General features: G+C 34.5%; 1 protein-coding gene across 1 annotated transcript; it reads right to left on the bottom strand.

Moving 5' to 3' along the window:
- Positions 1–1,625: 1,625 nt before the first annotated feature.
- Positions 1,626–10,950, bottom strand: LOC115920856. Its single transcript, XM_030977512.1, has 2 exons — positions 10,727–10,950; positions 1,626–2,010 (listed from the first exon to the last, which is right to left on the bottom strand). The coding sequence occupies exons 1-2, from the start codon at positions 10,913–10,915 to the stop codon at positions 1,894–1,896; spliced, it is 306 nt and encodes a 101-aa protein (XP_030833372.1). The 5' UTR covers positions 10,916–10,950; the 3' UTR covers positions 1,626–1,893.
- Between the last annotated feature and the right edge of the window lie 3,531 nt (positions 10,951–14,481).

Here is a 14,481-nt window from a genome sequence, read left to right on the forward strand (position 1 = left end):
CTGTAAGGAATGATGGGAAACTGAGTAACGTTTGAGTTGGCCAAGTCGGCTGAGCTATATAGGAAACAGATTTTGTCTTACTATCTGTTGCAAGATGAACTAGATGGAATTCGACTGCGCGCAGTCGAAAATGATGCCTCCGTTATAGAGCAATTTTACAAACCAAAACAGAAGAAAAAAATTGAATTCACGTTCAATGGTAATCCATTGACAGGTTCTCAGAATATTGTGATTACAAGCAATTTCTCATATACATATATGACCCTTTGATCTTTGACCTCATGACCATAAAATCTACTCAGTTCATTGGCTCTGCAAGATGTTCTGAGTTAAATAGTAATCCATCTGTCAGTTCTAATGAGAATGCGTTCACAAGCTATTTTTGCATACATAATGGGCCCATGACCTTTGACCTTTGACCTTATGAACCAAGAATCTATTCAGTTCATTGGCTCTGCAAGTAACAAACATGACCTAATTTTGGCATGAATCCATCAATCGGTTCTTGAGATAACGCGATCACAAGCTGTTTTTGCATTCATAATGTGCGCTGTGGCCTTTGACCTTTGACCTACGTGCTCCAAAATCTAATCAGATTGTCTTCCTATGGTGATACACACTATCATTAAGTTTAAAGTTTTTACATCTCCAGTGGTTCTTGAGATATGATAACAATCTCAATGTATGGAATTTCATAAGTTGACCTCTATGACCCTTGACCTTTGACCTACATGCTCCAAAATCTAATCAGATTGTTTTCCTATAGTGATACACACTATCACTAAGTTTGAAGTTTAAATCTCCAGTGGTTCTTGAGATATCATGATAACAATCTCAATGTATGGAATTTCATAAGTTGACCTCTGTGACCCTTGACCTTTGACATACGTGCTCCAAAATCTAATCAGATTGTTTTCCTATAGTGATACACACTATCACTAAGTTTGAAGTTTAAATCTCCAGTGGTTCTTGAGATATCATGATAACAATCTCAATGTATGGAATTTCATAAGTTGACCTCTGTGACCCTTGACCTTTGACATACGTGCTCCAAAATCTAATCAGATCGTCTTCCTATGGTGATACATACTATCCTTAAGTTTGAAGTTTAAATCTCAAATGGTTCTTGAGATATCACGCTAACAAACTCAATACAAGGAATTTCATAAGTTGACCTCTGTGACCTGTGACCTTTGACCTACGTACTCCAAAATCTAATCAGATCGTCTTCCTATGGTGATAAATACTATTCCCGAGTCTTAAGTTTAAATCTTAAATGGTTCTTGAGATATTGTGATAACGGTCAAACGGGACGGACGTACGGACGGACGTACGGACGGACGGACGGACGTACGGACGGACGGACGGACGGACGGACGGACGGACGGACGTACGGACGGACAACCCGAAAACATGATGCCTCCGGCACCACCTTCGGTGGCGGAGGCATAAAAATAAAAAATCAACTACTCTTGGTCTTATTGAAAGTACTAGTCTCAAGAAACATTTTGATCAGTGACTGGAGAAGAAGAAATACATATAAGAGACTACAGCCCCCCCCCCAAAAAAAATACATATGTATACAGTATATATATATATATACTAGTATATATAAAGGTAGAGGACACACAAATTAAACAAAATTTAGGTTGACTGATTCCACTTTAGAGTAGGGAATCTGTTCAATAAAGCCGTTACTGAATATTCAGTACTGTAAGACAAGAAATCTTTATTTTTTTAAAAAGGTAAACAGTGTCATTATTGCATGCTCCCTGAAGAGGTATCAGCATTGTAGCTTTTCTTAGTATTCCATTAGAGGCTCATTATATTGTTAATATATCGCACTATTCATGATGGGGATATACATGCCGTTACCTGATTTTTGTTTTGTTATCACATATACTGTACTGACCTTTGCAAACATGTGAGGGTGTCAAGAAATGAGTTCAAGTCATCTTGAGCATCTCCATTGAGCCTGAAGTTTCCCTTCCTGATCTGAGGAAAACAACCCTGTAACATATAATAGCAACATTGCTTGTAAGCTTGGAGAATTAAAAAAAGCTAGAGTAAGACAAATTTTGCACAAGAGATTTACATTAGTACTAGAAGTAGTATCCACTGTATCAGTAGTAGTGGAATATGGTATTGGTGAAAAGTAAATCAAAATCAACTACCCGTTAGACAAATCTTTATATTTTTTCTCATACTATTAGGGGATCAGAGAACAACAGAGAACAGAAGAGCATTACTTGTACGATTTAACCCTAAAAGGGATTTGGTTGGTGGAAGCTGCCTACTTTCTTGTAAGTAATGTGTTTGAGAATAATTTATTTCCAAGATCTGTCCTGACTTAATAGCCTAAAATCTTGTGCATCTTTGATTCTAAATGTATAGAATTTAACCATAGGTTACTGCACAGCATCAAGAATGTTTGCACTGTGCACAGCCAAAATAGACATTTACCCATATGTAATGTACACAATGCAGAATAAACAAGATGAATGTGACTTCATATCTAATATGACTCCCCCTACATTTATGTTCAATGATCAATGATCCTGTGACCTTTAACATCTGACCTCACAAACCTAAACCTAATATTTTCATGCTCTCAAATACCTGAGCCTTGTTTGGTTGAAACTGATTACTTTTGTTCATTTTTAGACTAATAAGGTATTTTGGGGGATTTGTAACAGTTCATCATTCACCTTTGATCTTTTACAGGCACTCAAAATCTAATCAGTTCATCCTTACAGCCAGGTATATACGTATGTAATGAAATGGCTTTGAAGCTTTTGTTTGATGTCTGCCTGACTCGCATGACTGGTTCCCTGACATAGCAACCAGGCATGCAGTCAGGAAGTAGATTGTATTAAAATGACTTTGTCGTTTTTGTTTGCTGTACGTCTGTCTGACTTGCATACCTGGTTGCGTCTTATTTTTTTGTAAGCAAGGTAGCCCAGCTTGCGAAGGAAACCTGAACATGCGCACTCGGGAAGGATACCTGCACATGCGCACATGGTAACCGTTAGGCCAAATAAAAAAAAAACATGTTTAGCGTCCTGTTTTTTTGAAAAATAAGAAACAGGAGGCCCTTTTTTTTTTCTTTCAAAATGGCCGCTCAAAATGGCCACTCGGTACATTTTCCCTGACAGTCAGGCTATTTTTCAAGATGGCCGCCGACAATTTTTAATGATATTTTTTAATCAGAAATAGATCCATTTTAGCAGTGCTTTTCATGTTTTGTTTTGTTTTTTGTTTTTAATTAAAAAAAAAAAAAAAAAAAAAAAAAAAAAAAAAAAATAGGAGGCGACCACCAAAAGGAAACGGGCGGGGACGCTAAACATGTATATTTTTCGTAATGGCCTTAGGGTTAGTGATAGGGTTATAATAATCATGCAAACCCACCTTTCATCAACCCATCGTTAGCTCAATTGGTAGGTACAGGGTCATAAAACATTGGAGTTGTGGGTTCGAATCTCAGTTTTTATTCAGTTTTATTTATTGCCTTTATAAATAGTGAGTCAAAGCAATAAATAATCAAAGTATAATTGTTTGTGATCTCTTTCTAAGCTTTCGTAGCTTGTTATTGACAAGATTGACAAGATGTACGAAAATGAATTCATACTGGAATCTCGGCTCGCTTGGTTACCCCAAAACAAGATGCTACCTGGTTGCCTGACATAGCAACTAGGCATGCAGTCAGGTGATAGATTGCTTTATCGTACCTATGTGATGCAAATGTTTTGTACTCGTGCACTATGCGTCTGGATTAACATGCCAGAAGAAAGGATAAAAGGGCGCCTGGTGTATTGGCACGAGGCAGATAGACTAGGGCCTGTAGAGATGAGATGTACCAGTAGGGAGTGGCAAGATTGGCAATAGATTATATTTTGTTTGATATTTTGCTTGGACATTAACAAAGCAGGATTTCAAACTGTATACACTTGAGCCTGCGTTCTTATTTTCTGGTTTCACTACAAGTACTTGAGCCAATATTAGTTTAACCCCTAATCAGGCAGGGGGCCATAATGCCGCCCCCTCCCCCTCCCCCCCCCAGAGTTTTTGCGCTGCGTCTTTACCACTTGAACTACTTTATTTTTTCTTTCAAGTCTCCCGCACATTTTGATTCCAAATTTGTGCAATCCGGACCTACAGTAGGGGTGTCAAATGACAATTATTGATCACATGTCAATCAAAATGTGCATTTTCTCTATTTGCTAGTATGTTAGCCTATTGAAGTATCGATGATCATTTCAAAATCAGTTGATCTTTGTCGTTGTTAAGAAGGTTTACACTCCTATTCCACTAAGTGAAACCTATCTTGGGTTCATGCAACAAAAGAAAACATAGAATATGATAAACAAGATAAGAAATAGTTGGTGCTATATCTTACACAAGAAATAGTATATTGTCTTTTTCATCCTTTATTATTGGCCAATTTCCATATTCATGACAACTGAACTACTGTAATGTATTTTACTTAACTTCTGTTTTAAACAAACCATGTAGTTCATCAGTTGGAGTTTTAAATATATAAAGCAACTAATTTTTCAACCATTTTACACTGTAAAACTGCAAAGTAGGTGTGTTAAGAAAAATTTGGAAAAAATTTGCATATTACATAAGAAATAAATAAATTTATAAGAAATGAAATTGAAAAACTATTGTTGTCTTGTTGTTCATTATACTTTATTCAATATGTGTACCAACTTTCATCTTCATAGAGCCAACCATAGCCGATATCTTAGGGGTGTAATAATCCCCCCCCCCCCCCCCCCCGTATTAGAAACCCTTGAAATACCCCGGGCTCATTAGGGTTAAAGTGTTTATATATCAATACATTTATGTGATTTTCACAACTTCTTAGCCCTGTAACCTTTGACTTTTCACATCTCACCCCAAAATCTAATCCCTTGATCCTTGGCCGATTCTTTGCTGAATGTGTCCTTTTCTGTCCATGTGCTTACATACCACATAGATGAGGGGGAGGGGTGTATGTGGAGGGGGTTCCCACGGAAGGCACTATTTTAATTAGATTTACTTAAATTGTGATTTAGCGCAATGAACAAAATAGGAATTGAACGTTACCTTTTTAAATAATTAAACAAAATAGGATTGACAGGAGGAGCATCCTTCAAAATGAAGGGCACTAACAACAAAAAAAGGACAAGGTGGACTGGGTAACCGGGTCCTGCCCGAGAGCCTCGGGTCCAGGGTCAAAACATTAGGTACATGTTTCCCGAAATTGGATGGCGATGAAAAATAAGCCCCTTAAAATTTATGTTTGTCAGCAATGAAATAAATCGACACAAGAGTACCTTGGCACAGATTGGTATATTATTCCATTTGATATTATGTTCATAATATATGTGTTTGGCAATGTTAAGTACTAATATCATGCTTCTAAATGTTGAAATCTGATATAAAATTAGAATTAGAATATGCGAGCCACCATTCTGATTTATTCAGGATAAAGGAATCATGCTAAAAAACAATGTTGGAATTACAAAAAAGGCTTTCTGAAAATTCTTCTTCTAATCAAATACATTTTTAAAGACTATTTGTTTTCTTCTTATTCTAAACAATGCATGCTTCTTTGAATAGCTGATGTAATCATAACAAGTTCCATTATTTATCACTGTTGCTAGGCAAGTTTGGATTAGTCACGAAAGGAACTCTTGTACACTGCATTAGCTGTAATCAGAGCTGCCAACCTCCAGAACAGAAAATCAGTAATTTTAGGAATAAATCAATAATTTCCTATGCTGCGCTATTAATCTTAAAAAATGGCACTACAACACTCCATGGCCGCCAAGAACGAAAATAAAATGCTGTAAAACTAATACCTAGCCTTTTGGGGGGTGATTTTAGTCACACAATATTGCTAAACATTCAATTTTTAAGTCATCACAACACATCTCACGGAGATGGCGCTGCTCACATTTTTTTTTGTTTTTTGTGTGTGGTCGTGTTTTCCGTAATTTTAGACAACATTCCATACTTGGGTAATGATTGTTAATTTCTGTACCAATTAAGGGAAATCTGTACTAGTTGGCAGCTCTGCGTAATATGTGCCAAAACAAACCGTAACAAATATACCGGATCGTACTAAGATATCTTTCAAAATTATGAAAACACATCGGAAAAGACAACTACTCCAAATGATTGTAAGCAGATAGTCTTCCTTGAAATGCCACAGAAATAGTTATATTCAAGGAGTTACTGGGTACATTTTTAATGAAATGCTCATCTATTGCTTAATAGTGCTAATCACTAAGCTCGAATCTATTGCTTTACTTATTTTTACCGCAGAGGGCAGTAGAGTGGATTCTCGCATAGTGATCAATATGAACAGTACATGTGTAAGAACCTCTCACCAAGCCCATTCCGATACTAAATCTATCAACTAACTCCTGAAATATCACTATTTCTGTGACATTTCTTGGACAACTATTGAATTCATGTACCTGCATGTTTACACAAATTTTGAGGGGTTGTCTTTTTCATTATGCTTTCATATTTTTGAAAGATATCTCGGTACGATCACATTTTTATTTAGGTTTGCAACAGCAATGAGTATCGAAACTTATTGTGATTACTTAGCAAAGATATAAGGTTTTAAAAGAAATTCAAGGTATTTAGACTAAAAGACGTAAAAGCACTAAACAATGCCAAACATGGATGAAAATAGCTTTATATGAGATATATTCTGACATTAGCCTATCGGTAGGTATTCATGCTATGTATATTCAAAGGTATTTGGCTGCTACAATGAAATGTCAGCATAGTAATGGGAACATTTAGATCTAACAACAGAAGTAGATCTAGCAATTGTTTTCTGTTGTATCATTTTCACGTTAAAAAACACATATATACATATGCAGCATGTAACTATTATCGCTGTTTCTCTCTTTCAATGACCCTCCATGACATTAACATAGGGACACACATACCTGTATGGATAATGCCTTTGCTTTCAATGCAGAGTAAAACTCCACAGTGAATGTCTCTCCAGTGAATGGCTCTCCAGTGAGTGTCAGGTCAGTCAGGTTTGGCAAAGAACACAGTGCTTCTGCTAGGTGATGTGATGAGGCTGGTGTTAGACACTGGAGACTATGAAGCCAGAGAGTCTGGACCTGCATTGTTTGACAATACAGTTAAGCAGCAAATCTATACATGCATTTGTTTTATTTACAAGTACTAATTTCTCATTGCATTCTTATAACTATCACCTAGGATATATATAACACAGCTCTATTCATATTTACATTCTTAACCTTAAGATAACTAAATAGATTTTTTTTTAAATCAATTCTTGTATATTTAAACATTCAAGTTTCCATCAGGGGGATGATTAAGTTATTTATTCTTTCATAAAATATCCTTTATCTGTTTGCATTGATACGTCCTACTCCTAACAACACTCAAATAAATAATACCCAGAAATCTGCATTTGATATTAAAGGCATCGTTTAGCAACGTTAAATCTTAGATGAATGGCCCTACGTGTCATCAATGTCTGTGATATGGTGTAATATGAAGCCCTAAAAAAAATTGCGCTTCCAAATGATCATGAAGTGCCTCAAAAAAGTAAAAATCGTGGAGTGACCGGTTTTACCATACTCGTTTTTCCAAAATAGACTGTAGTGTTATCAAAGCTGTAAGGAAAACGCAATATTTGATTTTGATTTCCAATCATAAATATCTTGATAATCTAACAAGCGATCAGGTTGTAAAAGTCATAGGGTTCCTGACTGACCTAAAGGTTTATAATTATAATTGCATCATGCGCTAAATCTAGGATTTTGTTTCAGAATCTGATACAAAGTTACCCAATCCCTTTAACCTAGTGAAGGTATTCCTAACTCTGGTTTCATGTCACAAGAAAGCTAAGTCAAAAGGATGTGGTAATTGTACAGTTTTGGTAAATTTAAGCCTTTATCAAAATTAGAAAACAGTCAAATAATGATCAGTGATCAAAATAATATTAATCTAATACACAATGGAATTTCAACTATCTATGCTCTTCTATAGTTTGCTTTCATTCCATTTTTCATGACTATTTAGACATTTAGGGTAAATGGATTATAATTTTTAAAAAAAAGGTATTTGGAATTTAAAAAGACATCTATAGATAAACATCAGTTGATCAATACTACTCTTTCTTTTTTCAATGACCCTTTCCATGACATTTACATTAGGACAAACATACCTGTATGGATGATGCCTTTGCTTTCAATGCAGAGTAGAACTCCTCAGTGAATGACTTTCCAGTGAATGCCTCTCCAGTGAGTGTCAGGTCAGTCAGGTTTGGCAAAGAACACAGTGCTTCTGCTAGTTGGTGTGATGAGGCTGGTGTGGGACACTGGAGACTATGAAGCCAGAGAGTCTGGACCTGCATTGTTTGACAATACAGTTAAGCAGCAAATCTATACATGCATTTGTTTTATTTACAAGTACTAATTTCTCATTGCATTCTTATAACTATCACCTAGGATATATATAACACAGCTCTATTCATATTTACATTCTTAACCTTAAGATAACTAAATAGATTTTTTTTAAAATCAATTCTTGTATATTTAAACATTCAAGTTTCCATCAGGGGGATGATTAAGTTATTTATTCTTTCATAAAATATCCTTTATCTGTTTGCATTGATACGTCCTACTCCTAACAACACTCAAATAAATAATACCCAGAAATCTGCATTTGATATTAAAGGCATCGTTTAACAACGTTAAATCTTAGATGAATGGCCCTACGTGTCATCAATGTCTGTGATATGGTGTAATATGAAGCCCTAAAAAAAATTGCGCTTCCAAATGATCATGAAGTGCCTCAAAAAAGTAAAAATCGTGGAGTGACCGGTTTTACCATACTCGTTTTTCCAAAATAGACTGTAGTGTTATCAAAGCTGTAAGGAAAACGCAATATTTGATTTTGATTTCCAATCATAAATATCTTGATAATCTAACAAGCGATCAGGTTGTAAAAGTCATAGGGTTCCTGACTGACCTAAAGGTTTATAATTATAATTGCATCATGCGCTAAATCTAGGATTTTGTTTCAGAATCTGATACAAAGTTACCCAATCCCTTTAACCTAGTGAAGGTATTCCTAACTCTGGTTTCATGTCACAAGAAAGCTAAGTCAAAAGGATGTGGTAATTGTACAGTTTTGGTAAATTTAAGCCTTTATCAAAATTAGAAACAGTCAAATAATGATCAGTGATCAAAATAATATTAATCTAATACACAATGGAATTTCAACTATCTATGCTCTTCTATAGTTTGCTTTCATTCCATTTTTCATGACTATTTAGACATTTAGGGTAAATGGATTATAATTTTTAAAAAAAAGGTATTTGGAATTTAAAAAGACATCTATAGATAAACATCATTTGATCAATACTACTCTTTCTTTTTTCAATGACCCTTTCCATGACATTTACATTAGGACAAACATACCTGTATGGATGATGCCTTTGCTTTCAATGCAGAGTAGAACTCCTCAGTGAATGACTCTCCAGTGAATGCCTCTCCAGTGAGTGTCAGGTCAGTCAGGTTTGGCAAAGAACACAGTGCTTCTGCTAGTTGGTGTGATGAGGCTGGTGTGGGACACTGGAGACTATGAAGCCCGAGAGTCTGGACCTGCATTGTTTGACAATACAGTTAAGCAGCAAATCTATACATGCATTTGTTTAATTTACAAGTACTAATTTCTCATTGCATTCTTATAACTATCACCTAGGATATGTATAACACAGCTCTATTCATATTTACATTCTTAACCTTAAGATAACTAAACAGATTTTGTTTTAAATCTTGTTTATTCAAACATTCAAGTTTCCTTCAGTAGGATGATTAAGTTATTTATCCTTTCATAAAATATCCTATATCTGTTTGCATTGATACGTCCTATTCCTAACAACACTGAAATAAATAATACCCAGAAATCTGCATTTGTTAATAAAGGCATCGTTTAACAACGTTAAATCTTAGATGATTGGCCCTACGTGTCATCAGTGTCTGTGATATGGTGTAATATGAAGCCCTAAAAAAAATTGCGTTTCCAAATGATCATGAAGTGCCTCAAAAAAGTAAAAATCATGGAGTGACCGGTTTTACCATACTCGTTTTCCTAAATAGACTGTAGTGTTATGAAAACCGTTAGGAAAACGCAAAATTTGATTTTGATTTCCAATCATAAATATCTTGATAATCTAACAAGCGATCGGCTTGTAAAAGTCATAGGGTTCCTGACTGACCTAAAGGTTTATTATTATAATTGCAGCATGCGTTAAATCTAGGATTTTGTTTCAGAATTTGAGACAAAGTTACCCAATCCCTTTAACATAGTAAAGGTATTGATAACTCTGGTTTCATGTCACAAGAAAGCTAAGTCAAAAGGATGTGGTAATTGTACAGTTTTGGTAAATTCAAACCTTTATCGAAATTAGAAACGGTTGGATATTGATTAGTGATCAAAATGATATTAATCTAATACACAATGGAATTTCAACTATCTATGCTCTTCTATAGTTTGCTTTCATTCCATATTTCATGACTATTTAGACATTTTGGGTAAATTGATTATAATTTTTTTTTTAAAGGTATTTGGAATTTTAAAAAGACATGTATAGATAAACATCATTTGATCAATACTTCTCTTTCTTTTTTCAATAACCCTTTCTATGACATTTACATTAGGACAAACATACCTGTATGGATGATGCCTTTGCTTTCAATGCAGAGTAGAACTCCTCATTGAATACCTCTCCAGTGTATGCCTCTCTAGCGAGTGTCAGGTCAGTCAGGTTTGGCATAGAACACAGTACTTTTACTAGGTAATGTGCTGAGGCTGGTGTGGGACACTGGAGACCATGAAGCCCGAGAGTCTGGACCTGCATTGTTTGACAATACAGTTAAGCAGCAAATCTATACATGCATTTGTTTTATTTAAAAGTACTAATTTCTCATTGCATTCTTATAACTATCACCTAGGATATATATAACACAGCTCTATTCATATTTACATTCTTAACCTTAAGATAACTAAATAGATTTTATTTTAAATCAATTCTTGTATATTTAAACATTCAAGTTTCCTTCAGTAGGATGATTAAGTTATTTATTCTTTCATAAAATATCCTTTATCTGTTTGCATTGATACGTCCTACTCCTAACAACACTCAAATAAATAATACCCAGAAATCTGCATTTGTTACTAAAGGCATCGTTTAACAACGTTAAATCTTGGATGAATGGCCCTACGTGTCATCGATGTCTGTGATATGGTGTAATATGAAGCCCTAAAAAAAATTGCGCTTCGAAATGATCATGAAGTGCCTCAAAAAAGTAAAAATCGTGGAGTGACCGGTTTTACCATACTCGTTTTTCCAAAATAGACTGTAGTGTTATCAAAACTGTAAGGAAAATGCAATATTTGATTTTGATTTCCAATCATAAATATCTTGATAATCTAACAAGCGATCAGGTTGTAAAAGTCATAGGGTTCCTGACTGACCTAAAGGTTTATAATTATAATTGCATCATGCGCTAAATCTAGGATTTTGTTTCAGAATCTGATACAAAGTTACCCAATCCCTTTAACCTAGTGAAGGTATTCCTAACTCTGGTTTCATGTCACAAGAAAGCTAAGTCAAAAGGATGTGGTAATTGTACAGTTTTGGTAAATTTAAGTCTTTATCAAAATTAGAAACAGTCAAATAATGATCAGTGATCAAAATAATATTAATCTAATACACAATGGAATTTCAACTATCTATGCTCTTCTATAGTTTGCTTTCATTCCATTTTTCATGACTATTTAGACATTTAGGGTAAATGGATTATAATTTTTTTTTTAAAGGTATTTGGAATTTAAAAAGACATGTATACATAAACATCATATCATCAATACTACTCTTTCTTTTTTCAATGACCCTTTCCATGACATTTACATTAGGACAAACATACCTGTATGGATGATGCCTTTGCTTTCAATGCAGAGTAGAACTCCTCAGTGAATGCCTCTCCCATGAGTGACAAGTCAGTCAGGTTTGGCATAGAACACAGTGCTTGTGCTAGGTGATGTGATGATGCTGGTGTGGGACTCTTGAGATCAAGGCTGAGAGTCTGGACCTGCATTGTTTGACAATACAGTTAAGCAGCGAATCTATACATGCATTTGTTTAATTAACAAGTACTAATTTCTCATTGCGTTCTTATAACTATCACCTAGGATATGTATAACACAGCTCTATTCATATTTACATTCTTAACCTTAAGATAACTAAACAGATTTTGTTTTAAATCAATTCTTGTATATTTAAACATTCAAGTTTCCTTCAGTAGGATGATTAAGTTATTTATTCTTTCATAAAATATCCTATATCTGTTTGCATTGATACGTCCTACTCCTAACACTGAAATAAATAATACCCAGAAATCTGCATTTGTTACTAAAGGCATCGTTTAACAACGTTAAATCTTGGATGAATGGCCCTACGTGTCATCGATGTCTGTGATATGGTGTAATATGAAGCCCCAAAAAAAATTGCGCTTCCAAGTGATCATGAAGTGCCTCAAAAAAGTAAAAATCGTGGAGTGACCGGTTTTACCATACTCGTTTTTCCAAAATAGACTGTAGTGTTATCAAAACTGTAAGGAAAATGCAATATTTGATTTTGATTTCCAATCATAAATATCTTGATAATCTAACAAGCGATCAGGTTGTAAAAGTCATAGGGTTCCTGACTGACCTAAAGGTTTATAATTATAATTGCATCATGCGCTAAATCTAAGATTTTGTTTCAGAATCTGATACAAAGTTACCCAATCCCTTTAACCTAGTGAAGGTATTCCTTACTCTGGTTTCATGTCACAAGAAAGCTAAGTCAAAAGGATGTGGTTATTGTACAGTTTTGGTAACTTCAAGCCTTTATCAAAATTAGAAACAGTCAGATATTGATCAGTGATCAAAATAATATTAATCTAATACACAATGGAATTTCAACTATCTATGCTCTTCTATAGTTTGCTTTCATTCCATTTTTCATGACTATTTAGACATTTAGGGTAAATGGATTATAATTTTTTTTTTAAAGGTATTTGGAATTTAAAAAGACATGTATACATAAACATCATATCATCAATACTACTCTTTTCTTTTTTCAATGACCCTTTCCATGACATTTACATTAGGACAAACATACCTGTATGGATGATGCCTTTGCTTTCAATGCAGAGTAGAACTCCTCAGTGAATGCCTCTCCCATGAGTGACAAGTCAGTCAGGTTTGGCATAGAACACAGTGCTTGTGCTAGGTGATGTGATGATGCTGGTGTGGGACTCTTGAGATCAAGGCTGAGAGTCTGGACCTGCATTGTTTGACAATACAGTTAAGCAGCGAATCTATACATGCATTTGTTTAATTAACAAGTACTAATTTCTCATTGAGTTCTTATAACTATCACCTAGGATATGTATAACACAGCTCTATTCATATTTACATTCTTAACCTTAAGATAACTAAACAGATTTTGTTTTAAATCAATTCTTGTATATTTAAACATTCAAGTTTCCTTCAGTAGGATGATTAAGTTATTTATTCTTTCATAAAATATCCTATATCTGTTTGCATTGATACGTCCTACTCCTAACACTGAAATAAATAATACCCAGAAATCTGCATTTGTTACTAAAGGCATCGTTTAACAACGTTAAATCTTGGATGAATGGCCCTACGTGTCATCGATGTCTGTGATATGGTGTAATATGAAGCCCCAAAAAAAATTGCGCTTCCAAGTGATCATGAAGTGCCTCAAAAAAGTAAAAATCGTGGAGTGACCGGTTTTACCATACTCGTTTTTCCAAAATAGACTGTAGTGTTATCAAAACTGTAAGGAAAATGCAATATTTGATTTTGATTTCCAATCATAAATATCTTGATAATCTAACAAGCGATCAGGTTGTAAAAGTCATAGGGTTCCTGACTGACCTAAAGGTTTATAATTATAATTGCATCATGCGCTAAATCTAAGATTTTGTTTCAGAATCTGATACAAAGTTACCCAATCCCTTTAACCTAGTGAAGGTATTCCTTACTCTGGTTTCATGTCACAAGAAAGCTAAGTCAAAAGGATGTGGTTATTGTACAGTTTTGGTAACTTCAAGCCTTTATCAAAATTAGAAACAGTCAGATATTGATCAGTGATCAAAATAATATTAATCTAATACACAATGGAATTTCAACTATCTATGCTCTTCTATAGTTTGCTTTCATTCCATTTTTCATGACTATTTAGACATTTAGGGTAAATGGATTATAATTTTTTTTTTAAAGGTATTTGGAATTTAAAAAGACATGTATACATAAACATCATATCATCAATACTACTCTTTTCTTTTTTCAATGACCCTTTCCATGACATTTACATTAGGACAAACATACCTGTATGGATGATGCCTTTGC

Source organism: Strongylocentrotus purpuratus, unplaced genomic scaffold, assembly GCF_000002235.5.
Source record: "Strongylocentrotus purpuratus isolate Spur 01 unplaced genomic scaffold, Spur_5.0 spur5_scaffold_1, whole genome shotgun sequence".
NCBI lineage: Eukaryota > Metazoa > Echinodermata > Echinoidea > Camarodonta > Strongylocentrotidae > Strongylocentrotus > Strongylocentrotus purpuratus.

Coding starts and splice junctions, on each gene's coding strand:
- LOC115920856 (XM_030977512.1), bottom strand. CDS start 10,915: ATGCAGGTCCAGACTCTCGGGCTTCATGGTCTCCAGTGTCCCACACCA. Junction 2,011..10,726: donor CAAAGGCATCATCCATACAG/GTATGTTTGTCC, acceptor TATATGTTACAG/GGTTGTTTTCCTCAGATCAG.